Raw genomic sequence first — 27,968 nt, 5'->3', positions numbered from 1 at the left:
CTGGCTGCCCTCCGATAAGAAGGAAGTGGGCCTGACAGAAACTAACCTTCCAGTAACCCAGAAGAGACTGATGGAGACGGGGGCTGGCTGCTCTGTGAACACACCCAAATCTCCTTGGGCAGGAGCGGCAAGTCACCATTCCAGGACACGCCTATGACCCCACCAGGCCTCCGACAAGGGAGCGGCTGGCTAGGGAATGATGTCCCGGGGCTCTGGCCACCTGATACAGGCACACTTTGCACTAGGGACACCCCCAAGGCCCACCAGGCACTGGCTCCTGCCATGTGCAGCGCTCTTTGTCCCGACAGGGTCCCCACACCAAGAAGGCAACAAACTCCGAGGGGAAAACTGGGCAAGAGAGTCCCCTGAATCGGTGCCATCTGCCCAAACTCCAAGCATGCCTGCCTGATCTACCAGGGCACTGAAGAGCTTAATGGAGAAGAAAAAAACGATCTGTGAGCTTTATTATCCCAAGCACAAAGCAGCCACTCAGGCGTGGGAGAGCTCCTTTCTCCCATGAACTTCACACACACGCCGTCTCTACATGGACTACAAAATCCAGTTCGCAGGCATCGAAGGAAAACAGCAGAGCAAACACAAAGGCTTGCTGTTCAAAAGCAAACGCGAGACTTCACTCTGGAGTTGTTTTATAGAAAGCTGCAGTTTGTGAATTTTTCTTGCTTTTTAAAACACAGAAAAGTTCCCAAACATGGGCATCAATGCTTGGCCTTTTTAGGTGGGGGATAAAAGACTGGGCCATCTTCACAGACCCGCAGACCCCGGCTCTCGGTGCCCCCACCCGCCAGCCAGACTTCCTTCCTGGGGGGCGGCTCCTGCCCCGGCTCAGTGCAGTTCTCCAGTTTCTGGTCTTGCTTAGTGAGGCACAGTTCTATCTGACCAATTGTCTGTACTTCCTCATCCTAAAAATAAACAATGAAAGACACTTTAGAATTCAGATCTTGGGTTATCATCAAGGTCTTATGATCACGAACTTTCAGAACTTGAAGATAACAAAAGCAGAGGCTCCACAGCTCAGGCTCCAGGTTCGAAGAACAGACCTCTCCATTTAGCAGGAGGCCGGTGCACGCTAAATTGGAGCAGGCAGCCCCAGGTGACTTGCTTGTGGCAGTGGAGCTGGGCTTGGGGCTTGGGGCTCCTGGTCACCACCAGAGGCCAGCCTGGCAGCCCTGTTAAAAAGCCTCTGCTTTTATCTTAGAGAAAAATTAATAAGCAATTTTCATATCTACAAAGACACACAGAGATACAACAGCACACAATATACCTATCAAGATATTAGGAGAAGAAATGGGTTTTATAGGCCAAAAAGGCAACAGTACCCTGTTGCTAAAAGAACAGGCACACTCTTGATAAAGATGAGCAAGAAGACAAACCCTGTCCTAGCATGGTGTCAAGGAACCATGCCTGCTCACATAGACACACATGTGTGCCCACAGCCCATATGCACAGACACAGGCCTGTGTAAATACAGAACAGGCCCATACAACCACACATCACACATATAGCACATACCCACGTGTACATGTTCACATGCACATGCACAGAGATGCATAGCCCCATGTACACACACACACCCCCACCCACACTGCACATGCACTCAGATGCATAGCCCCATGTACACACTCACACATGCCCACCCACACTGCAAATGCACACAGATGCACAGGCCATGTACACACACACACACATGCCTGCATATGCTGCACATGCACACAGATGCAAAGGCCCATGTACACACACATGCCCACACACACTGCACATGAACACAGATGCACAGACCACATACACACACACGCCCACACACACTGCACATGCACACAGATGCACAGGCCATGTACACACACAAAGCACATGCACACAGATGCACAGGCCCATGTGTACACACACACACACACACACACACACACGCCCACACACACTGCACATGCACACAGCTGCACAGGTCCATGTACACATACACACACGCCCACACATACTGCACATGCACACAGATGCACAGGCCGTGTACACAGACGCCCACACGCACTGTATATGCACACAGATGTACAGGCCCATGTACACACCCACATACCCACACACTGCACATGCACACAGCTGCACAGGCCGTGTACACACATATGTCCACACACACTGCATATGCACACAGATGCACAGGCTATGTACACACACACACTTCTACACACTGCACATGCACAGAGATGCACAGACCCATGTCCACATACACTGCACATGCACACGGATGCACAGGCCATGCACACACACACGTCCACACACACTGCACATGCACACAGATGTACAAGCCCATGTACATACAGATGCCCACACACACTGCACATGCACACAGATGCATAGGCCCTGTACACATTCACACACCCACACACACTGCACATGAACACAGATGCGCAGGCCATGTACATACACACATCCCCACACAGCACATGCACACATATACAGACACAGATGTACAAATACAAATCTGCCCCTGGGAACTGCATGGTGAAGACAAGGCAGTCAGGAAAGGAGAACTTGTCTTCTTGAGAAAAGGAAGAGAAAACGTAACTGTCTACCTGGCTTGGCGGAAGGCAGTGGATTTTGGGTATCACTCTATATACTCTGGCAAGGGCATCTTTAAAATCTGCAACCTGATATTAAATAAAAGTGCATTAGAAATTAAACTTCAACAGAAAGACCTGAGAGTTCTGAGCTAACCCGAGTGCAGCCGTCGCAGTGTCCTGCTCTCCCCTGGCTGGCACGGACAGAGCCATCGCGGGTGTGAGAATGAAGCTCCCCACCCCCCACCAGCGAAGCAGGGGATGCTGGCAGCCTGGGAGTCTTCCCAGACCACAGGCTGTTTGCGAGGCTGTTTCCTCTCTGCTCCTGTTTCTCTGGAGGGCAGAGCTCGCCTCCTCCCAGGGTCTCTCTGGGCCCCATCCACTCCTTCCCGGGCTGTCTCACCTGAAACGCCACCTGCCACAGCCACCCTCAACCACAGACTCCTACTCTGCCTTTCACGGCCCGCAAAGCTTTCTCGCCCTCACTCTCAAGCCTCTCTCTCCCCTGGCCTCCTCCCCGTGGTGAACACGTTCTCCTTCACAGAAGAGAGACCCTGGGACCCCTCACCTAGTGGTCCTGAACTGCCAACCTAGACCTCTGTGCTGCAACCTCCTCACGGATGAGGGCTCCTCCCCACTCTACTGAGGGAGTGCTCCCCTGCTGCTTCTGCCTCCAGCCTCTGAGTCAAACCTAGGAGGGCACTTGCATCCTCTCAGCCTCTTGCTCTGGCTTTGGGGGGCACTGAGCTGGGGTTGCTCCAGCAGGAGCCTTTCAGAACCCTTGCCTGCCTGCCCAGATCATTCACTGCTTCCGGGAAGCTCTCCCGTGGGCCACCTGAGTGCCCGCTCCCCTGATGCCCTGCTGCTGGCTGCCATTCCTGCCCCAGTTCCGCGGCCGCCGCCTCCTCTTTCGCACGGTAAGTTTTCACTGCCTTCTATTGGAAGCCTTCTTTTCCACCCATGGCTTCCCTCCCATCCATACCTCTCTTCCTGGACTTCGCAGAGAGCTGTCCCGACAGGGTCTGAATCACCCTCCTCTTGCCAAGTTGCTGACCCCAGCAAATGTCACTCCTATGGAGGCTCCAGGCAGGACCTGTCTCTCCCATCCCCTTGTCCCAAACGGCCAAGTCCAAGCTCCCCACACTGTCCCTTCCTCTCCAGCTGCATGGCCATAGGCCCAGATTTCTCCACCATGTGGCCTGCTTGGAGGGGCTCTGTCCCTCTCTCTCCCCAGCACCAGGCAACCACAGCAACAGGCAAAGACCCCAGCCTGCTCAGAGCTCAGCGCTGCTGGAGGATGAGGTCCTCATGCTTACGGCTCGCACCCAGCCCTTTCCCAGCCCTCCTGCTCTGCCTCTGAGCCCCCTCAAGAGTCAACTGCTCCCCCATCTCCCAGCCCCAGCTCCGCTCTACTAAGACAACCCCACTAGGGCCTGGACAGGCTGCAGGTCTCCATCTCAGCAACGTATTTCCCAGGAGATGTCTGGGTCGGCAGCTCTCCTGGGCACTCCCGCAGCCCCGATTTTCCCATAAAACAGGTGAGTAGACAAGTGTCTGGATGCTGCATGCAAAAGCAGAAAATCTCTCCTGACGATAAATCAAACTCCTTTCAAGGGACACCAGTCTGAGTATTCAAGGGACACCAAGCACCATTAGCACACGGAAGCAGCCTGGCAAACAGGCGGTCGCTGTGGCTCTGACCGCCACTGCAATCAGTTCCCGAGCACCAAGATCAGGGCAAACTCGGCAAGCACATCCCCCTATCTATCCGCACAGGAGTCCAGGTGAGGACGGTGAGGGCCCTGCTGCGCTCATCTCACGGCTTCCTGGGGTTGTGAGGGGGATGGTTCTGGAAAGGGCTGACAGACTCCTTCCTTGAGTCCACTGCTCCCCCACCCCGGCAAAACGGCTGCACAAGTGAGCAGACGCCACTGAGAGCAACGACACTGCCGCCCATTTATTTCACAGACTGTCAAGATAACCAAAATAATTGTTCAGCATCCAGCCATCACCCAGAACTGCTGGAGTTAGTGACTTGCGACCTTTTTCTAAATCCACAACCTGAGATAAATATGAAAACTATCTCGAAGACTCTGATACATTTCTGTAAGGCGAGGGTCTGCAAACATTTTCTGCAAAGTCCCAGATAGTAAACGGCCCGGGCTTTGTGGCTGTCGCATCAGCCTCTGCTGCAGCTACACCGTGGTGGCACGAGCATCCCCGGGTAAGAAAGGAGTATACCCTTGTTTCCAAAACAGGCAACCATGACTTGAAAACAACTCCTTTTTTTTTTTTTTAAGAGATGTAATCTGGCAATCTGGCTGTTGCCCAGGCTGGAGTGCAGTGGGGCAACCCTGGCTCACTGCAGCCTCACGTTGCTGGGCTCAAGCAATCCTCTGACCTCAGCCTCCTGAATAACTGAGACCACAGACACATACTCTCAGGCTCAGCTACTTTTACTTCTTGGTAGAGCTTTCACTCTGTTGCCCAGGCTGTTCTCAAACTTCCAGCCTCAAGCAATCCTCCAGCCTCAGCCTCTCAGGACCCTGGGATTTACAGGCGAGAGTCACCACGCCTGGCCAAAAACAACCTTTTGTATATGCTTACCAGCTTATAATATCTTGTCGTGCTTAAATGTCTCTAGTTTTATCATAAAACAAATCACAATTTTATCATGAAAACAAACCACGAACAAGCATAAGACTGTTATAAAAGTGAATGTGACTCTTCAAACTGCAGATTTCAACCGCCCTGCCAGACAGACCCTGGAGCACATGCTTCTCACAAAAGAGGCCGCGAATCTGTGCTTCAAAATCACTGGTCTAGGAAGCCTTCAGCTCCTACTCAACATGCACAGAAAATAAAATGCAAATAAAATCCGTTTAATGATAAAAGTGAAATAGGAGTGGGGTTTGCACTGGGTCACTTTGCCGCCCAGCTGGCTCACGGGCTGAAATGGCCCTGCTGGCGGTCCCTGGGAGACACACAAGAAGAAAAGCAACACTTACTTGGTAGTAATTGATGGATGGTTTTATCCCCAATTTTAGGAGCACACTAAAATTTAAATTTAAAAAAGTTAGCTGTACAATGAAGGTCAATTTTCCTTTCTTGTTTCTCTCAGATATCACATTTCACAGTAAAAATTAAGACACTCTTAAAGGGAAGTGCTTTTTTATCTATTACTTTATGCAACAAATGTGTTAACATGGACAGCAAATGAATGGTTCCTGGCCCCCTGCCTTCCCCTCCCCTCAGCACACACACTAACTGCTCCAGGCGCCCTTTCCAGTTCCTGAACCCTTCTAAGCGTGCAAGTGCAGGGGCCACACCAAGCAGAACAGGCACGCACAGAGCCACCTGTTTGCCACCGCCCTTGAAATATAGTTAGCCATTGAAATTGGATTCCAGGCTTATCCTGGAAAACTGCATTTGGTCAAATATTAAACACAGTCGTGTGCCACATTATGACATTCCGTCAGTGAGGGCGTGCGCGTACGAGGACGGTCCCACATGACCACATCTCTACTGCGCCTTTTCTATGTGGAGATACGTTTAGATGCACAAATCCTTACCATCGTGTTACGGGTGCCTACAGCATTCAGTACAGTTACACACCATACCTGTATGGCTATACCACAAAGCATAGGTGTGTCCACTAAGTACATACACTCCAAGGTGTTCACTAACGACAGTTTTACACCCCAACGCTAAGCAATACATAATGTATGTTAAGTCCCTATAGCTTTCATGACCTAAAGCACTGCTAGAGAGAATCCTACCAACCTACCATATACAGAATTTACTCACTAAATTATGAAGGTACATGATACAAATTCGGAATTATTCCAGAAGAATATTCTAATTCCCCATCAAGCCTTTGTAGAAAATTCTAGATCATGATCACACAGAGTGGACACAAAGGCTTAGGCAGCCTCTGTTGGCACCAACTTGTCATCAGACTGTCTTGGCCACAGAGTTCCTGGAACAAAGACCAAGATGTCAGGCCGGGTCCACTCAGCCCCAGACACGGCCCAAACCCACGGGCCCTCACCTGCCCTAGCTGTCAGTGTGGTATGAATAACAGGTTTCAGACTCTGCAGCAAAAAAGAAGGTAAACTATCTCAATTTTTCAAAATATTTATCCTAAGTTTCAGTGATATTTTTGATATGCTGAGTTTAATGCAATATTTTGAATTAATTATACCTGTTTATTTTTGCTTGGCCTCCCAAAGTGCTGGATTTACAGGTGTGAGCCACTGCGCCCAGCCCATAATGACTTTTGAACTGCTAATCAGCTACATTTTTGGGGTGAGAAAATGTTTCCTAAAATATTGCTCTTACTGCAAGAAAGCAATGCTTCTTCCATGAAAAACCTAAGATTCAATTATACAGATGAAATTATGTTGGCCCCACAGGGTCGTGGGGTGTCCCTTATGCTGTGCTGAGGTGCAGGATCCGAGAAGTAAAGAGACAGGACACTGAAGAACTGGTGAAGAGCAGCTGGACTCGGGGACCATGCCACCTGTGAGCGGAGATCAGTGAGGCCCCGAATACGCAGTAAGCGTCTGTATTTATTAGGTACGAGCAAGGGGAAGGGTCGTGAGTAAGGTCATCATCTACAGGCTTAGTGATAGGGCATAAATAATCATGTGAGTCACAAGTGAGGGAGCCACCCCATTATGTCAGCTGGGCAGAGAGGTGGGCCATGCGCAGTAGGGGGTCCTGCCGTGCACAGAAAAGGGGTCCACCCCCATTAGGTCACTGAGGCAAGGAGGTGGGCTGCGTGCAACAGGTGTCATGTGTAACACTTCTTATCTGGGGGCTGGAGACTTCAAAGGATTTCTAATAGAAGGCTACTCTAAGCCAGTGCAGTGGGAGCTGACAGACTTGTGCTCTTCTCTTAAGATATTTATGGGAGGCTGATTTGAGCTAGCACAGAAGTGAGGAAAGACTGACAGGGTGTCCAGCCGCCGTGACTGGTCACACCAGAGAGGTTCTTCTCCCTCGGTTACTTCCAGGATCTCAGGCCTGAGGCCGACTTTCCACAGGAGCTGGGTGCAAGATACTACAACTCCTCTATCAGGAGGGGACGGTCCTGCTCCAAGCCTGCCATACAGCGTATGCCCTTTCAGGCAGGGACGCCACCGCCTGGGTCTTTGGTTCTTGTCCTGGTCTGGCTGTTTTCCCATGTACTGCTTCTGTGCTGTGACTGCTCTAGGTAATTCTCTACTACAAACTACAATATGGTTATACAGAAGGATTCTATAAATCACCACTAAATGTGTTGGTGCAGCTCCGACTACAATACCTATATGATTATATAGAAAAATTATATAGAACTAAGTAGGTTAGGTATAAGTATTAAGTATGATTATATAAGCTAGATATACGTAAGCAGTAAGTTATACTTTAAGCACTAATTCTATAAATGAATATATGATTATATATAAAGGATTATATAAAGGAAATAGCTGAGTAATAACACTATAAACTAAGATATTCCTCAGGCACTAATTGTGCCGGGGGTCTGGACAGTTCTCCTTCCTCGGTGCCCATGGAGGGTATTACCCACCAAATTCTATACACAAACTATATGCATATCCCAGTGCACAGGGTCTGTAACATGTCCTGTTTGTGTAACTGTCTTAGTGTATGTACTTGGTAGTGCAGATTTTAAGAGCTAGAAGAGACTTCAGGATTGAGGGCAGCCTATCTAATTATTTTACAGCATGAAAATAAGATCTAGAGGTTAGACACACAAATCACACAACTAGTTAGTGTCAGAACCAGGATCAAAAGGCACACCTAAAGCCACGAGCTCTGGGAGCAGGTGATTTTAAACCTTATTCACAGGGTATTCTGATGTCATCGTGGTCCCTGCTAACCATGCCAAGCCCCTCTTCTACCAGCACCTGAGCTGTATCCCACCCAAGGCGCAGCTGTTAGACCGCACTCCATCAGATGACACAGGAGACCATCTGTGTGAGATGCTTTTGTGTGCCGAGGAGGCAAAGCACATGTCTAGAGAAGCAATGGAGGTTTATTCATCTTTTAAACAGATTTGATTCAGAAACCTTAAATACAGCTGATTAGCAAAGGCTCCTGGTATTGTTCTGATTTGAAGGAGAGAACTGCTCTAAAACACGCGGTGTAAATTGCAAACAGCAACAGAGAGGCTGTGTAATCACCTGTCATGTTTTTTGCAACGCCTTCACTGGTTTTATTGTGATCTCTCATGATGAAGGCCAGTGAGAGCAGTTAAGACACTGGTACCCCAAAACACCCAGATGGAGAGGTAAGGGCATGTCCCGGCTTCCCAGCAGCCAGATTCGGACAGTGAGTGCGCTGGGCCGTCGCCCTCAGCAAGCACTTTGTTTTACATGTTTACTGGCTTGAGTAGTGACAACATATTCCCCTTCTCCAGAAATGAAGTGAGGGCAGGCAGGGACAATTCGGGCAGGCTTGGGTCATTTCTGGAGCCTAAAGAACGCTCGCTGGCCCACATCTCTTTCCTGCCTGCTTGTTCCAGGAGCTCTGCAGCAAAGACCCACAGACTTCCCAAGTGTGCGTCCTTCTAAGGAAATGACCTGTTAATGCTCTATCCTTTACCGGGAATCACGGCTGAGAAACGCATGCGCTGGTCTGAGTCCTTGTTTTCCCTAGGGCTGACTCTGATGATAAGATGATGCCCTCACAGGAGGCCCAATACTCTGCACCCCCTCTGTGTGATCATGACGTAGAATGATCCAGAAAGGCTTGGTAGGCCCAGAACGTTCCTCAGGAATGATCCCACTAGCCGAACAGCGCACATGCAGAAGCCGCTGAAGAGGGCAGCATAGTCTACACTCATTCCCCTGGATCAGGCCGTCAGGCTTGGGAGACAGCAGAGGTCCCCACTGGGAAGTGCAGCCAGGGGAAGGAAGGGCGCACCCACCTGTTGAGGTCCAGCTCCCTGTACAGTTCCAGGGTTCTGCCGAAGTACTTCCTCTGGGAGTTGAGGGCATCCACCTGGGCGGCACAGGTCCCATGCTTACGCCACTCATGATTCCTGAGAGGATGAGAAAAACATCTCCACTTACAAGTAATGAAACAGACTAGGTGCAGTGGCTCATGCCTGTAATCTCAGCACTTTGGGAGGCTGATGGGGGGTGGATCACCTGAAGTCAGGGGTTCCAAACCAGCCTGACCAACATGGTGAAACTCGTCTCTGCTAAAACTACAAAAAAATTAGCTGCGTGTGGTGGTGAGCAACTGTAATCTCAGCTACTCTGGAGGCTGAGGCAGGAAAATTGCTTGAACCCAGGAGGTAGAGGCTACAGTGAGCCAAGATCACGCCATTGCACTAAAGCTTGGGCAAAAGAGAAACTCCATCTCAAAAAAAAAAAAGGTCGTGAAACTGATTCTCAATTAAAATGCTCAAGCATGTTTTCTCTCAGCACAGAATACTCCCATGCAGTAGGCATGTCATTTCTTTTACAAAGTAGGAAGGATAAAATTCCTTATTTACAACATTGGCAATTACTTAAATCCCCCACGATTAAACAATCAGTTTCAGTTCACCTCTACAATTACAGCTTGCTCAATTAACAGCAAATCAAAGCTGAGGAAAAAGAACGTGATACCGCTCCAGCCCCCACCGGCTCACAAAGCAGCGTGCAGTCTCTGGCAGTGAGTTCCTGGTTCCTCCCAACCAGGGAATTTCCCAGACTGGCACTAAGTGTCATTTCTAAGCAGCTAGCCACAAAAAGGCAGGAGAGCTAATTACCAGGAAACGCCTCAGGCCCATTTTCTATTTCAGCTTCTACAAATTCTAGTTTCTATGTCCATTCTACATGGAGGACAATAAGAACAACTATAACAGCCTACCCAAAAGGCTGCAACTGAACCGCAATTTGTATTCCAGAAAAACATGGTTATTGATAATTCCTTACATTTTCGTGCAGATTAAAGGTTTACAAAAATCTTTCACGTTCTTCACTTGTTCTCAAAACTCTGCAAGGTGAAAATATCATTGCTAGGTTAGAGACAGGGAACAGAAGCCTCGAAGGACCAGGGGACTTGCTGAAGGTCACTCAGAGCCTGCCCTTGAAGGCCACTCTCAAGTCCAAGGTCAGCACCCTTCCCACTGCACTGGGCTGCCACCCAGTCAGCTGCTGACGAGAATGTACAGCCGCCTTCAGAATGACGGGTGTGTCATTCAGATGTTTACCCCTGTTAGCATGAAAAGACAAAATCCCCATTTTCCTCAGCTTTATCAGCGATGAATCCATGACGTTTTAATAAATAACATTCATGCAACCACTTATAAAGCACTTATATGCAGTCTTAAAAATGCAATCTAAAAGTGCATTAATTCATTGGCAAAATTCATCCAAAATAATAGTTTTAGATGACTGCTACGGATTTGATCTCAGAAAACAATGAAAATTTGAAAACAGGAAGGATAAAAGTGGATGAGTAACTATCTTCATCTCAAATACATTCCAGAGTGAATTACCTGATAGCTTCCTATATTCTGTGGGGTAGAAAAAGGAAATTATTTTAAACTAATTGAAATGTAACCTGAATTCCAGGTGACTTAGTTTCTATAAAACAGGGATAATTCTGCAGGTGAGATGAGATGCCCCGAGCCCTTCCACATGAATGAAAACAGTTCCTTGCTCACAATAAACAATAAATGTCAGCCACCATTATTCTTGGAACAAGCTTAACTCAAGAGATGTTGGAGATAAGACTGATATTCACAAAGCTCACCACATTCACTCACACTTCACTTGGAACTGGACCTTTTTTTAACCATCAAAAGGGTCAGTCACCAACGCAAAGTGACTCAGCATATTGCCCTCCCTGCTGAGAAATGCCCTGACTCATCCACCAAGCGCAGATGCGGCCAGGAGCAGATGTCCTGGGGTCAGCCGCCCAGTGTCGCCTGGCCCACCTCAGCCACAAGAGGCAGCCAGTCCCCCGGCCGGTTATGCCCAAAGACACATTCCACAGCAGTGCTGCAGCACCAAGTCCACATGACCCAAATCTGGTTTTTTCTTACAAGAATAAAAAACAAAAATACCTACTTTGTAGAGGGATGCATACGTAATAGTTTTCAATATGGCTAACCTTAAGGAATTATCCTGAGCACCAAGGCATACAAGACACCCTATTTTGCACATTGATTCTACTTGAGATGAAAAAGAAAAACGTTTTTTGACAGAGCCTCCCTTTCCTCTGCCAAAGGGGCAGAAGTGGAGAATCCAGAGGCCACCCCGTGGAGCAAGTCACGTGACCTGAGCGAAAGGCACACGACTGCGTGACACAGCCCAGACAGGAAGGAGCTCCTCCCTAAAGTAAGCGATTTTGCCTTTACTGGAGCACAACGTAAGCGCATACTTTGCCCACACTGTTCTGATTAAATGCTGAAGACCCAGCTCACTGGAGGCCTTTGTGTGCTTGCTGATTTATTTTAAGCCATTTGGCTAAAATCTGACAGACTCTATCACGGAACATTGTAACAACTGGAAAAATACTCTTTCATGTACTCACTCACTATAGACTCATCTTCTGAAGTACACTGTGAACTGATATTTTTTTTCCCTAACTTATTCCATTTCAACTCATTACGGCCATGATTTTGAAGTAATTTTCTAGAACACAGGTTTGTGCAGGACAAGTGACTGAGCCTGAACCACGCACCACCCATATTTTCATTAAGAGTGGTTCTCCGTACTTAAGGGGGATTCAGTGCACACATTGAGGGTCCTTGGACCCTGAGACCACTTCACTGCCACACCGATGAACCAAAGAAGAGACGAAGAGGGACATCACTTCCATTTAGTTTTATTTTTAAAAGTTTTTCTAAACTTAACTTTTAATTTTCCTGAAAATTATACACAAACATATTTCTAGGTTAAATTAATCTTCTTGCCCAGAATTTGATGGGTTATAATCTGAATTATAAATTGCAATATTGAAGTGGGATATAGAAAATAATTACCTTCAGTTAATATAATGTTAATATAAGGAATTCAACTTTATTTTCTTGAAAAAGCAATGACTTTAAAAGCTATCTTGAATTCAACCTGGCACTTATATCCTGGGGAGCTTCTGCTGAGCTTGAAGGTGTTTCGCTGTGACTGAGGTCTCAGCCTCACATGCCGAGTCTCACTCTGTCTCCTCCCTAGGTCAGAGGCATGAGATTAACATCTTAGAAGACATCTTTTGTTTTGTTTTGTTCTTCCAGGCGGAGTCTCGCTCTGTCGCCCAGGCTGGAGTACAGTGATGCAATCTCGGCTCACTGCATCCTCCATCTCCTGAGTTCAAGCGATTCTCCTGCCTCAGCCTCCTCAGTAGCTGTGACTAAAGGCATGTTCTTAATATATTTCAAGACAGGAGCACAATTTCCTTAAGAAATTTTCTCTTCTGTCTGATATGGACTAATTGTTAGACACACAAGCATTTGACTTTGGTGAGCCTCAGAGGAAAACATTTCTATTTTTCTTTTTTTTTTTTCTTTTGAGACAGGATCTCACCCTGTGTAGGAAATAAGAATAAATAAAAGGTTTCTCTTCAAAGTTTTCCTCTTAGTTCATTACGAATAAATAATAGTTAATTTACTTTAAGGCTTTTGCTAATAAAGTTGCTGTTAGTCATGATAAAGAAATAAGTGAATCCGTGTTCTTAGTTCGTACACTTTAACCTAGATATTTGCCCTGACATGCCTGGACAAGCCCAGGTGAGTCTTAGGTCACAGCTTATTCCCCTTCGTTATTTGGAAATGTCATTGCTTCTCTAAGCACTCCTCAAGTGACTTCCTCTTTTTCTTTGTTCTCCTCTGCCTTTATCTCTTTAGAAAAGGTTTAAACTGTTAGCCAACTGGGTGCAGCCTAGACTGTGAAGTCCAGTTTCAGCCAATGGAATCAGGACACAGAGGCAGGGCAGACATGTTAGCTATAAATGTCCCTGCCTCCTTTGTTCAGGGTCCTCTGGGGGCAAGACGGCTAACAGGAGCACTGTTTCTGCAGAAAGTAAAGTTGCCTTGCTGAGAAAATTAAATTTATATTCAAGTGCTACTTCTTTTGTGGCACCAAAAATTTACATATAACACCCTGGCACCCAGGCTGGAGTGCAGCAGCATGATCACAGCTCATTGCAACCTTCATCTCCTGAGACCATAGTGTGCAACACCATGTCCGGCTGACTTTGAAAATTTTTGGTAGAGACAAGGTTTTGTCAAGTCTCAAACTCCTGGGCTCAAGCAATCCACCATCCCAGCCTCCCGAAGTGCTAGGATTAAAGATATGAGCCATTGTGACTGGCTGAGAAAAGTTTCAAAGCAAAGTAATAAATATCACATAGCTTAAAAAACAGGCTTATAAGGTGAATTCCACTTGCTTTCATTTGATTACACATTGGAGAAAGGCACCAAAGATGCCATAACAGAATCATAGCTCCTGAAAGGTTGTTCAACCTGCTCAGCCCCGAAAGACAGATTCTGTTACGTTGCTTCCCACAGTTCCCACTGAGAGCGATTCATTACACTCCCCACACCCGCTCAGACAGCACTCCGAGGCTGGGACTTACCAGAAGCTGCTGCGATTGGGGAAAAGGTGAATGAGATCAGGCCAATATTCCTTCATTTCCGGCAAAAGATCCTATGCATTAAAAAAAAAAAAAAAAAAAATTAAAAACCAAAAAAGGTCTACACGGGATCTTAATAAACTCAAACGCAGAAGCTAAATTTGGTAAACTGATACATTCGAAAAATTGAGCTCTGCTAATTAACAATACTTTGGTGAATAAAATAATCCAACACTTATTTTGTATGAATTGTTAAGACACATCTACAAGTGCAATATGAGGAATCATAAAACTGCACATGAAAATACAAGCTCTTACAGGTGAAGAGGTAAAGCGTGGTACATCCAGACAGTGGAATACTTTCAGTAACAAAAGCCAGTGAGCTGTCAGGTCATGAGAAGACACTGGAGAAGTGAAAATGTATACTGCTAAGTGCAAGAAGCCAGCCTGCCGAGGCCACACACCGGGTGATTCCAATGAGGTGACAATTTGGAAAACGAAGTCTGAAGAGACAGGAATGAGATGTGCAGTTGCCTTGGGTTCAGCGGGAGGAAAGAAGGGAAAGTGTGGCTCAGGGGGCTGGAACAGGGTCTGTCTACATCGTGCTGTGTGTGACTCGCGCCCGGGTCTGCTCCACACCGCGCTGTGTGACTCACGCCCGGGTCTGTCCACACCGCGCTGTGTGACTCGCGCCCGGGTCTGTCCACACCGCGCTGTGTGTGACTCGCGCCCGGGTCTGTCCACACCGCGCTGTGTGTGACTCACGCCCGGGTCTGTCTACACCGCGCTGTGTGTGATTCACACCCGGGTCTCTCCACACCGCGCTGTGACTCGCGCCCAGGTCTCTCCACACCGCGCTGGGTGACTTACGCCCGGGTCTGTCTACACAGCGCTGTGTGTGACTCACGCCCGGGTCTGTCTACACCACGCTATGTGTGACTTACGCCCGGGTCTGCCTACACCACGCTGTGTGTGACTCAAGCCCGGGTCTGTCTATACTGCGCTGTGTGTGTGACTCCTGCTCCTGCACTTGTCCAAACCCACAACACTGTATAACACAGGAGTAAACCTAATGTTAATGCTATACTTTAATTAATAATAAAGTGTCAGTATCAGTTCACTAATTGTAACAAATACAGCACACTAGGGAAGACCTTAGTGACTGGGAAACTTGCCGGGGAAGGAAGTGAACTGTCCGTAATCTCCATTCGATTTTTCTGTAAACCTAAAACTGCTCTAAAAAACAACGTCAATTAAAACAAACAAAGGACAAGCTGTTTCCCAGTGAAGAGCTTGTGTGAGCTGGGCACCCCGGGCTCTGCACTGCACTGGTCATGCTAAATCTGACAGGGCTGGAGTTTACTTTGCAATTTCTACACACCCTCTATACCAAAACACCCCAAAAAAAGTCTGTAAAAAGGTGTTAAACAAACTTCAGATAACCACTTGCCTTCCCTTTCTCCTGTTTTCTAGCGCCCTACACAAGGGGTCCTTTCCTCTGCCCGTTCGTAACGCCGCCCCTGCCCATGTGGGTGCAGCTGTCCCCATGCTCCTCCCCTCCAGCCCCCAACTCCACCTTTCCTGGCTTCACCACACTGGCTTCAGCCCACCAGCCTTCTGGGATGGTCTAGGGCACAATATGATTGAGTGCACAAACTGGGCTACTTCTGTTTGGGACAATGCAAAGTTGGAGCTACCACTAGCAACAAGGAAGCCCGGGCTGCTCTGAGGAGTGGCGACTCAGGCCACCACAGACCCACGACAAGCCACAACCTGCCACACCCCCACCCAAAAGGCATTTCAGCCTTCCTGTCCCAGACATCCCGGGGATATGCAGCCCCAGGGGTGCCTCTCCACGACTCTCTCCTCTCCTGGGCTTTCGTCTTTCCAGCTGCACGGTCACACGCCCCTCTTCACCTGGCTGTTAAGACTGGGCTCCAACAGCACTGTCCCCTCTGCCCACCAGGCCCACACCTGTCAGCCTTGTCCCCTTAGCCAACCCACATCCATCAGCCCTGTCCCCTCACCCACTCACACCCACACCTGTCAGCCCTGTCCCCTCACCCACTCACACCCACACCTGTCAGCCCTGTCCCCTCACCCATTCATGCCCACACCTGTCAGCCCTGTCCCCTCACCCACTCACGCCCACACCTGTCAGCCCTGTCCCCTCACCCACCATGTCCACATGCCCATGTCCATGCCCACACCTGTCATTTTGATTTTCCATCCTCATGCTAATTATGCCTAAAGCCACGTTTCCTCCGACCCTGAAGTCTCTCAGTGTCACCACCTGGAGGTCTCAAGGGCCCTCTGAACTCAACGTATCCTGAAGCGTGCTCTTCATCCTGCCTCCCCAGAGCCCACTCCCCAAGTAAGTCTCAGAGGAGGAGTCTGCGTGAGGAGCCAGAGACAGCAGCCGGCTCTGGGGCGCCCTTCTAAGTCTCACGGTGGCCTCTGACCTCTCCAGCCTCCTGGCTCATCCCACAGACGGTCTTCATGGGAAGGAAAACAAAAACAATTTCAAAGGGATTCGAATTTGTGATGGATTTGGAACTAATGACCTTGGGAGACATACCATCCCTTGGAAGGAGCCACAATTCCTAAAAATCCTTCAATTCTACCCCACATTTTAAAGACAGCCCCGGTTACCCCCCTCCCTGGGGTCCAGGACATTACCCTGACATGCACTGGCACCCCTAAGGAAAGATGAGGGCGTGTGCACGAGAGTGAAGTGCATAGACTCCGTATGCCATATGAGGTGCGGGTATCTGAAAGGAATGCCTCTGCTAGTACTGCTAACAAATTCTTGCCCTGTGAGTTCTCTTTAATCAAGCCCTTATACTGCAAAGGCCCAGCAGGCCCTCCCGGCTCAGAAACCCAGCCGCCCACGGTCAGAGAGGACAGCCCTAGGCCTGTGCTCTCTGAGAATCGAAATACAGCACACCAACCAGATTCTCCCGTCAGTCACCTGACCCAGGAGTCCTGGGCCCCGGGACGAGGTGGGACTGGTGGGCAAGCCTCAGGGTCTGCACCGGGTCTGCACGGGGGAGTGTCAGAGCTTGCTCCGGCGGGAGCCCCTCACTCAGGTCCCTCATACAGTGGCTTGGGCACAGGGCAGGGGGTGGAGGAGAGAGGCCAATGTGCACAACGTATGGGGTAGAGATAGCAATATTTACTAAAACAGCACTACGGGCTCAATCCTGGTGAACACATTCATGACCCCACAATTGTAAACATGACTTTGAAGGCACACTTGTGAAGAATCTAGGTCAACATTCTGCAGTAGAAATATAATTAGAAGTCAATACCTGAATCTCCTTTAAATTAAACTTCCACGATCCATTACAGTTTTCACTGTTGTCGGGCCTTGAAATTCAAATTTAAAAGAGAAAATAACACATATTAGTCTTGGTTAGGCAGCTTCTACGTGACCTTAGAAAACACTTTCATTAAAGTCTGAAAAAAATAAAAAGAGAAATTATTTTTATTTATTTATTTGTTTGTTTGTTGAGATGGAGTTTTCCTCCTGTTGCCCAGGCTGGAGTCCTACGGCGCAATCTCGGCTCACCGAAATCTCCGCCTCCTGGGTTCAAGCAATTCTCCTGCCTCGGCCTCCCAAGTAGCTAGGATTACAGGCATGCGTCATCATGCCCAGCTAATTTTGTATTTTTAGTAGAGACGGGGTTTCTTCACGTTGGCCAGGACGGTCTTGAACTCCCGATCTGAGGTGATCTGTCTGCCTCCACCTCCCAAAGTGCTGGGATTACAGGTGTGAGCCACCAGGATCAGCAGAAAGAGAAATTCTAATTGGGAATTCCTTATCCCATGGAGGATGCTTAAGAAAGAAGGTGCAGATAAAAGCAGTGAGTTTGAATTTCTTAGAAAAGAAACTGTGAAAAGCATCCAGGAGTAATGAAAACAGACCGCTGCTTAGTAAAGGAAGCACCGTGGACCACCTAGTAGCACCTAGGAGCCGGGGCTCTGGGGATCACCCTGGCTGGGTGGACAGCAGCCTCTGCTGCTCCCTAGCACTGGGACCTAAGTGACCTGACCCCTGGCCAATCTCCACCCCACAGCCGAAGCATGAGCACAGCGACAGTCTGTCCTTTCAGTGGGGAGGAGGACTCCAGGAGATGACAGATAGACCATGTCAGAAAGTGTCTGACGTATGCAGAAGATCGGCTTGCAGGATATTTATTTCATGTTTAGTAGCAAACGCACTCACACCATCTGCTTTAGAACTTTAACTCCATCCTCACACGTCCAATTCTGGACATATCAACTCTCATTTGTGAGTGCTGCCTAGTCCACAGGGTCACCAATCTGCTCCCTAAGACCCTGAACCCTCAGAACCCCAAAGAGGCCAGGGAGGAGAGTGTCTTCAGGGTCAACAGCTAGACCAGCTTCTCAAACTTGCCTGATTTCACCCAATGGACCGGACAGCGTTGCAAAGCTTCATTCCAGGCTCAGAAATGAAATAGCTACAAGGAGCAGAGGCACAATCAGAGCATTTGACAACAGCAGGGGAGAGGACACCGTACAAAGTCCAGGAAAGCCAGAAGCCCCAGAGACAGGAGGTCAACGTCATCTGACTAGCCTAAGGAGAAAGTGAAACCCAAAGCCAAGTACCCACGTCTCCCAGTTTAACTTGATTTCCACCAATCCCTCTTCCTAAGGAGCCAGGAGGCACCAATTCAGCTAAAAGGGCCCTTTTCAATCCTGGCATCAAGACATCAGGTCAAAACTGATCCTCTGGATGGGGTGATTAATGTACACAGTCCAACGTCACAAGTATGTCCATGTTGAAAAGAATTTACTATTGGGGAACAGGTTGTAGTAAAAGTTTCCTTTAGAAAAAAAAGGAAAGAATTTACTAAACGAAAGGCAGACAAAACCAGAAAAATAAATTTGAGTGTCTCTGAAGTGTGTACAATAGTTACACACATTTATGTATTTTCATAGTTATTTATAATGCACCACAAGAGAACAAAATGAGAAAATTAAAATGTACTGACCCAAACAGGTGTCCACATTCTGTAAACACATATTTTAAAAAGTATTATTGGCTGAGTGTGGTGGCTCACACCTGTCATCCCAGCACTCTGGGAGGCCAAGGTGGGTGGATCACCTGAGGTAAGGGGTTTGAGACCAGCCTGGCCAACATGGTGAAACCCTATCTCTACAAAAAATACAAAAATTAGCCAGGTGTGGTGGCACATGCCTGAAGCCCCAGCTACTTGGGAGGCTGGGGCAGGAGAATCACTTAACTTGGGAGGTAGAGGTTGCAGTGAGGTGACATTATACCACTGGACTCCAGCCTGGGTGACAGAGCAAGACTTCATCCCCCCCCAAAAAAAAAAAAAAAGTGTTATTGCTCTATGAAGGCAGAATTAAAGAACAAGAAAATCAGGTTTCTACTAGAAAGACGGAAGATACTTTTAAATAAGAATCTGGCCTATTGGATGAACTCCTAACGAAAATAACAAGAATTAACATTAAGACTACATTCAAGCTAGCCTTCCCAGTGAGCAGCTTCTGCCTGTGTTAATTGTGTGAGACACTTGCCACAGTCCGTGTATCGTCCAGTAATCCGGAGGGTTTTTACAGTCCTTTTGAACTTCCTAGGGAGAAAATATAACAAGAAAATGATTGGCTCCTTGTTTATTAAAAGACATTTAGCAATCCTACTTCTTGCAACACACGCCAACAAAATACAGGTACCATGCTAATAACACAGGCTAAAACCAGTGTTAGTTCAAAATAAATTGCTTGCCACAATACACCCATGAGGAGTCTACACAAGGGCTGGATGTAAACCTATCCTCAAACATTTCACTTAACAGAAACAGGTGCTTTTATGCGCTGGGCGCAGTGGCTCATGTCTATAATCCCAGTACTTTGTGAGGTCAAGACAGGTGGATCACCTGAAGTCAGGAGTTCCAGACCAGCATGGCCAATGTGGTGAATCCACGTGGTAAATCCCTATCTCTACTAAAAATAAAAAAATTAACTGGGCATGGTGGCAGGCGCTTGTAGTCCCAGCTACTCCAGAGGCTGAGTTAGGAGAATTGCTTGAACCCAGGAGATGGAAGTTGCAGTGAGCTGAGATTGCACCACTGCGCTCCAGCCTGGGTGACAAGAACTCCTCTCAAGAAAAAAGCAAGCCATTTTTGTTAAGCCAGTCTGATGGAAACACTCTCATTTGCCCAGAGATAATTTGCTTAACATACACCCAAAAATACATGTTTAAGAACAAAAGGCTGAGAGTTCCCTGCTAGACTGAAGCTTGTTCAGGTACCAAGTCTAAATAGATTAGTGAAATAATAAGTATCAAAAATCTGGAGCCAGAAAAATAAAAAGATAAGAATAGGAGTGCATCCCTAATCACCATCATAAAAAATTCATAGAGAAAAAAAGTCTCAGCATTTTTCAAAGAGCTTCAAATTTTTTAGCTAAAATTGAGTTTATCCAAAATAGTCATCCAGAAATATACATGGGCTATGGGAGTGGATGAAGTACAGCCCATGCCTGGCCACACACAGCAGGGACAGCAAGTGACAGCACAAGTCTGAGCCGGAGGAACCTCGCGGGCACCAGGGTCCACCCTGCTCAGTGTTTTCCCTCAAATTGCCTTTTGTAGGAGGCAGCGTCATTTCACGTTTGATCTCGAAAGGAGAGTCTGATTCAGCTGAGAGGTATCAACCACTGAATGCCTGAGCTGCAAAACGCCTGAAAACGGAGCAACCTCGAGTATTAGAAATGGGCAGGAGTGGGCCAGGCACAGTGGCTCATGCCTGTAATCCTGACACTTCGAAAGGCTAAGGTGGGTGGATCACTCAAGGTCAGGAGCTCCAGACCAGCCTGGCCAACGTGGTGAAACCCCATCTCTACTAAAAATACAAAAATTAGCCTGGCGTGGTGGCAGGTACCTGTAGTCCCAGCTACCTGGGAGGCTTAGGCAGGAGAATGGCTTGAACCCGGGAGGCAGAGGTTGCAGTGAGCCAAGATCTCCCCACTGCACTCCAGCCTGGGGGACAGAGACTCCATCTCAAAAGAAAGAAAAAAAAGAAAGAAAGAGAAAGAGCCGGGCGCGGTGGCTCAAGCCTGTAATCCCAGCACTTTGGGAGGCTGAGGCGGGTGGATCACGAGGTCAAGAGATCGAGACCATCTTGGTCAACAAGGTGAAACCCCGTCTCTACTAAAAATACAAAAAATTAGCTGGGCATGGTGGCTTATGCCTGTAATCCCAGCTACTCAGGAGGCTGAGACAGGAGAATTGCCTGAACCCAGGAGGCGGAGGTTACGGTGAGCCGAGATCGTGCCATTGCACTCCAGCCTGGGTAACAAGAGCGAAACTCCATCTCAAAAAAAAAAAAAAAAAAAAAAAAAAAAAAAAGAAAGAGAGAGAGAGAAAGGATCAAGGGCGTAAGTTGGTCCAGATAAGCAAAACTTCATTTTCATTTGTCAACAGAAGAAGTAGAAGAGAAAGTCACTACTGCTCAGTGCTACAGGAAGAGGCCAGAGGGCAAAACCTGTAACTTCTTTTTTTTCTCAGTAAGCTCTTTAATACAACGTGATACTTTATAACTGTTATACATCATTCCCCCTAATTTAGTTTCACATTTGCACCTTCAAACCATCTTGGAATAAATAAGAAAACTTTTAAATGTAAAATGAGTAATACATGCTTTTATCATTTGGAGATAATTAAATCAATAAATATTTTCCTGTGATTTAAAAAAAAATAAACAATAGGAGTCATCAATCCTGTGTATACATCTGGACTTTAACTTGTAACAAGTATATTCTGTTAGCATATAAAATGTTTTTATCTTATTTTGAAAGCATTAAATATGTAGGGTTGTCCAAAATACGTGTATTGTTTTTTTAAAACTGACTCCAATGCATCCGCATTCTATTAAAGACAAACAAAATAATCAGACTGATGCGCACTTATTAGGAAGCAAGTTTAAAAATTTGGAATTTTTTTTAAAGTGCTGAGATTTGGAAGAGGAATATCTTTAAACATGCCAACCATTCATTACCTTACGATGAACATAACAAGGACTCAAACTCAAGTTTAGAATAAAAAAATAGAGGTTCTATGAAAGGAAGATTAGTAACAAACATTCAGGTAAAACCAAATAGCACCACAATGAATTGCACTAAGGTGCTAAAGGAGAGGTACCTTATTCCCTGCAGAGCGAATGCTCCTTCTGAAATGTATTGCAACATATAAATGCAATTGGCTTTGTTATCATAAAATGTAAAGTATGTAACATTATGTATAGTTCAGTAATTGGAATGTTTGTTCAATATAATACACTAGAAGGAATGCAATTTTCTGTAGATGAATGAACCAAATGGTAACCATGAAACCTGTAACTTCACCTCCGCCACGCCCAACTCTATCCCTCAGGGAACCCAGTTCAAAGCCAGAAGCTGGGATCCTTTCCTGTGGGAAACGCAGAGAGCAAAGCCTGCACCCCCTGGGGCAGCAGTGCCCACCTCCTGCACCAGCAGCGTAGGTGCCCTGGACGGGCACACAGACCCCTCTTCACAGCGCTCCCGGGTCCCAGGGCCGGTCAAGAGAGAAACACTCACCTCGCATACTGTCTCAGGCCAATGCTGAACCAAAATCAGTTTTTTCCACTCATGTCTGTCACTGTTAAAACACAAGAAATGTATTTTTCAAGAACTTTTTTAAAGTTACAGAAAAAAATGCATCCACCCATCCATCCCTTCAGTCATTCATTCAGCATTGGGCCTGTGGGACAAGGAACACTGCCGGCCCCGCTGCTGCGCACACTCCTGAGAGGAAGGCAATAAACCCCTACACTAAGAAGGCACATGTGGGGGCACAAGCAGTGCTGAGCGGAGGAGGAGGGAGAGGAGGAAGGGCGGGGCACGCCGGGAGTGCAGCCAGGAGGGCCTCACTGGAGGGAAGCCACTGAACAACTTTCTCCTCAGGATGCTCAAGAGAAACACAGGCCCACGATCCCTCCCCTGCATTTGTGAAACGCAGAGGCCTGAAACCTGGAAGCTCTCTGTAATTCATTCAGCAGCAAAACATAACCTGAATTAGCATAAGGCTATTTATCATCACTACCCTGACTCAGTTTTTAGATTTCACTTGCTTCTCTGCAGAATTTGTCATTTGATTTTAGGGGGCTACCTCAGGCGTGCCACCAGGACTGTTAACTTGAACACAGTATGTGCACTGCTTCATGAATGTTAACTAGAGCATGCTAGTACACAGCACTGTATCACATGTGATACCCAGAACATGGGTCCACACTCCATCACAAACCTGAGCACTGCAAAACTCGCCTGACTCGAAGACCTCAGAGAAGCCACTGCGGAGCCCCAGCTTATTCACTGAAGGAGGCCTCTAACCAGATTTGCAAAGCTTAACAGAGACTGAAGAAAAAAATGCAGCTTGCAAAAAACACACATGGGAAAAGCCAGCAGCACACAGGAATATAAGTCAAGCAGACACTTCAGGATAAATCACATTTTAGAAGAGAAGATTCAAAGTAAAAAAATCAAGTTGTTACACATTAGCTTTTGCAAATAATTGAGTCCCATTAAATTTGTATAGAATTCATAATTAAGACGGTGTGAAAACGTAGTTGTACATTGGAACTAATTACGCAAGCTCTCGGTATAAAAGAAAAAAAAGCGATCGGGCATGGTGGCTCACACCAGGCGGAAGCAGGAGGTTTGCTTGAGCTCAGGAGTTCAAGGCCAGCCTGGGCAACATGGTGAAACCCTGTCTCTACAAAAATTAGCCAGGTGTGGTGGCATGCACCCGCAGTACCAGCTACTTGAAAGGCACTGAGGCAAGAGGACAGCCTGAGCCCAGGAGATGGCAGTTGCAGTGAGCCCAGGTTACATCACTACACTACACCCTGGGTGACAGAGCCAGAGCTTGTCTCAAAAAAAAAAAAAAAAAAAAAAAAAGATGAGCTGCAGGGTGAGAATTAGAGCTGAGAAAAGCATTAAAACTTTATCTTTCGGTGCAAAAACTTTATTTTACATGCGTAGTTGGAAAGCTAAGCAATACCCAGGAAGATGAGACTATCAATACGCTGACAATAAAATACCAAGACTCAGAGCATTTGTAACAAACTCTCCATCTACAGCCAGGCAGAGTGGTGTAAGTGTAGGAGACCCCCTCCTCCCCTACACACACACCCTCCCCTACTCACAGAGAAAGTAATGGAGAAGCTAAAGAAAGACTAAGAGGAAAAACGAAAAATCACCAAGGTCTCAAACCCAGTTAGAACTTGGGGAAATGCCCACTGATCTACGAAGCCCTCGTGCTCTGAATCAGCTGTTCTCGAAAATCTTGCCTGCTCGAGACCATCTAATTATATCAGCTGCATGAATTATGGGAGGAGTGGGGGATCCACATATAACGGCCTGTTTTTGGTGAACGTTTACTTCCAGCCAGACATAATTCCCAGTACATTCTGTACCTTAACTGATTTCTCCTGCAGCCAACTCTATGAGGCAGACTGTCACTATTTCCACTTTACAGAAGAGGAAACTGCAGTGCAGAGAGCTCAAAGGTCCCACACCTGGGTGTGAACTAGCAGTCGACACTCAGCCAGCACTGGCCAGCACACCACAGACTTCCCTAGTGAGACTCTGAACCTCATGGCCAATATACAAGGACATAAATGTAGCTCTTTTTCAGAATATAATGCTACCTTTTAATGTATAGGATAAAAAAAAAAAAAAAAAAGCAAAGGTGTTTAAAAAGTAAAACTCTGGCAGGGCATGGTGGCTCATGCCTGTAACCTCAGCACTTTGGGAGGCTGAGGTAGGCAGATCACCTGAGGTCAGGAGTTCAAGATCTGCACAGCTACTAAAAATACAAAAATTAGCCAGGTGTGGCGGTGTGCTCATGTAATCCCAGCTACTCGGGAGGCTGAGGCAGGAGAATTGGTTGAACCCGGGAGGCAGAGGTTGCAGTGAGCTGAGATCAGGCCACTGCACTCCAGCCTGGGTGACAGAGTGAGACCCTGTCTCGAAAATACAAAAATAAGTAAAAATAAAAAGTAAAACTCACCTTTCCCACACCTGCTATGTAAGTATGAAATCCTATTAACCCGATCATCACCCAAATAGAAGGAAAAAATATGGAATTCAAATATTCGTATCTTCCACAGAATTAAAGTTGGAAATTTTTGCAGCACCACCCGTTTATCCCTAATTAATTTGGGTGGCTGCCTCACAGACAAAAAAAACAGGGAGGGCAAGCCAGGGTAAGGGAGTCAGAACAGGATACTCAAAAAGAGGAAGAACTGCTGTTTCGCCGCTCCATGCAGTGGAAGCTAAAATTAAGTGTCCCCTCCGAGACTTCTCTGGGAGAACTTCTAGGGCAGGAACCAAGCCTGCCGCGTCCTAGGCTGGGAGCCCTCTGCGGATTTCCAATTCAGCTCCAACCCAGGACCCCACCCTCCACCCCACCCCCCAGTCCTTCAGGGGTCACCCCGGGGCGTGCTCAGGGCTCCCCACAACCCAGTCATTCCCGGGGGGCTCTGCTGGGTGCGTCCAGGACTCCCTCTCGCCCCTTACTCCTTCCCAGGGGTCACCCCGGAGCGTGCTTGGCTACCCGCCATCCTTCCCAGTCGCGGACCGAGGCTCAGAGAGCGCGGACCCAGAGGGCAGCAGCCCGCGCCCCGTGGAAAGCTCGAAGGCCGGGCTCCCAGGCGCCCCACGTTACCTCGCAAGGTAACTCACCGCGGGCGCTTGTCTGCACCGCCCAGACAGAGCAACGCGAGGCCGAGGCAGCTCAGCAGGGCCCCGCGCAGGGCTGCAGGGCTCATGGTGCCGACCTGCGGAGAGAGGACGCCGCTCGCTGCCGCCCGGGCCCCCGCTTCCCACCCGCCGCCCGAGGAAGGCTTCCGGGAGAAGCGCCGACTGCAAGGACCCCGCGCCGCCGCGCTCCTCCCGCTGCAGCTGCGGCCACGGGGTGCCCGGGGCCCTGGGACGGCCTGAGCCTCGCGGGCCCCGCGCCGAGCTCCGGGAACAGCCGCAGCAGGCCCCGCGACCCGGGCCCCTCGGAGCTCGCCTTCAGGCTCGTGCGCCAAGCGTGCACGCCCCGCGCTTGGCGCCGCGACCCCGGCACGACCCCTGCTCCTACGCGCTGCAGCCACCGTCCGCCCGCGGCCAGGCTCAGCCGCGTTTCCCAGCCCAGGGCGCCCAGCGGGCAAGGACGCGAGCAGAAAGCCACGCCCCCTGGAGAGCACACCCCGCCCAGCGGACACTCCCCCACCCCAGGACGCCACGCCCCCGCCGGCAGGCTCCCCCGCCGGACGCCACGCCCCCTGGAGAGCACGCCCCGCCCGATGGGCACGCCCCCACAGGCCGCCACGCCCCCGTCCGGCGGACACGCCCCCCGCCCCGCGGAAGACCGGGAGAGGCGGAGGCGGGAGCAGCCCCGCGGGCCTGGCGGGCGTGTCCCGCGCCGGAGTTCCTTCGCCACGCAGGCGCCCCGCGCCTTTCCACGCAGCTCTGCGCCACTCTCTCACTCCGGGTCCGAGCTAGCCTGGACCACCCGTGCGGACTGCCCTCGGGGAACCGCCCGTGTCTGCACCACCCCCCGCCTGCAAGTGGGCGCGCGGGCCCCAGGGACAGCCCCCAGACAGCCCGCGCACCCCGCACCCGCGCTCGGAAGCTGCGCCCTGCACGCGGCCCGGGACCTCCTGACTGCAGACGAGCTTGGCCTCCCCGGCTCCCCGCAGCCTGCGGCCACCCAGCGCTCCACTGCGCAGCCCGAGGGACAGCCCCGGAATTAGGCGGAGACCTACGCGGGCCCCTCCCTGGAAACCTCTCGGGTCTCCCCGAGCTAGGTGCCGGGACCACCGACATTCCTAGAAGGGCCAGGCCCTCCGCAGCCCGGCCCTCACCAGCCCCTCCCCGCGGGCCCCAGGAGCTCAGAAGCCATCTCTGAGGGGTCCGCAAAGAGCTGCCTCGGGCCGCAACGTGGGAAGTCATCTTAGGAGGGATCCCTGCCGGAGGCACAGGCCACTCGCCAGGAATGAAGGGGACTTCATGGCAGCCCCAGCTTGGCGCAGCCAGGCCCAGTCCCAGAGGCCCGGGCGCCTCCCCACCCAACACCCTGGCCTTCCCCGCCCCTCAAAGGTGCGGGCTCCCCCCTCGCCCCCTCCCCCACACCCCCGCCCGCCGGCTGTACACGGGCAATGTCTCTGCAGATGCTCCTCCTCTTTCCCTTCCGCCCGCACACCCACAGCTGGTGAACGCCATTACTATTTATGTCGCGTAAACTGTGGCTTCCTCGGGATCCTCCGGCACCCGTAACTGTCTAATGCATTACCATTCTTTGAAACGACATATTTAAATGATTATTCTGTTAATATCTGTCTTTCCCTCTAGACGGCAAGGCCAGGCCCGTGTTCATTTTGCCCACCTTGAGTCCCGCCACGGAGCGCAGTGGACGGGGGACAGTCGGTGCTCAATGACATGCTGCCTGTGGAACAGATGGGGCGCGGCGGACACCTCCTTCGCTCTCCCAGGAGCTCCCTCAGGTCATGGTGTTACTCTCTCTCTCCTTTTCCCTAGCTACTTAGTTTCTTTCTGGCTCCTTTCATTCCGTCCTCTCAAGAACATAGGCACATGACAGGTTTTTTTCTCTTTTCTTTTAAACTAGAAATATCCATTTTCTTAAAAGTACTTCCGAGAATCCTCATTTTTCCTCAAATCACAGTCCGGTCTGTTTAAACATCTTGTCAAGGAGGGCCGTTGTGATCACTGCCAAATATAAAGCGAATCTGGACTCGGGGGAGGAGCGGC

The 27,968-nt window shown here is 49.0% G+C and overlaps 1 protein-coding gene across 2 annotated transcripts; it reads right to left on the bottom strand.

Moving 5' to 3' along the window:
* Positions 1 to 447: 447 nt before the first annotated feature.
* Positions 448 to 26,898, bottom strand: RNASET2 (ribonuclease T2). 2 transcript variants are annotated; one of them, XM_003933790.4, is made up of 10 exons: positions 26,820 to 26,898; positions 25,896 to 25,990; positions 22,749 to 22,809; positions 19,710 to 19,765; positions 17,453 to 17,510; positions 14,145 to 14,215; positions 9,505 to 9,618; positions 5,579 to 5,624; positions 2,586 to 2,660; positions 448 to 920 (listed from the first exon to the last, which is right to left on the bottom strand). In XM_003933790.4, exons 2-10 carry the CDS (start codon positions 25,979 to 25,981, stop codon positions 717 to 719), a joined length of 771 nt encoding a protein of 256 aa, XP_003933839.1. In that variant the 5' UTR covers positions 25,982 to 25,990; positions 26,820 to 26,898; the 3' UTR covers positions 448 to 716. The 2 variants fall into 2 exon arrangements, with proteins under 2 accessions (XP_003933839.1, XP_039323720.1); XM_039467786.2 differs by lacking the exon at positions 26,820 to 26,898 and adding an exon at positions 26,227 to 26,377.
* Positions 26,899 to 27,968: the final 1,070 nt, after the last annotated feature.

Source organism: Saimiri boliviensis, chromosome 4 (assembly GCF_048565385.1).
Source record: "Saimiri boliviensis isolate mSaiBol1 chromosome 4, mSaiBol1.pri, whole genome shotgun sequence".
NCBI lineage: Eukaryota > Metazoa > Chordata > Mammalia > Primates > Cebidae > Saimiri > Saimiri boliviensis.
The sequence above is the reverse complement of the archived record's forward strand: the minus strand, read 5'-3'. Positions and strand labels throughout refer to the sequence as shown.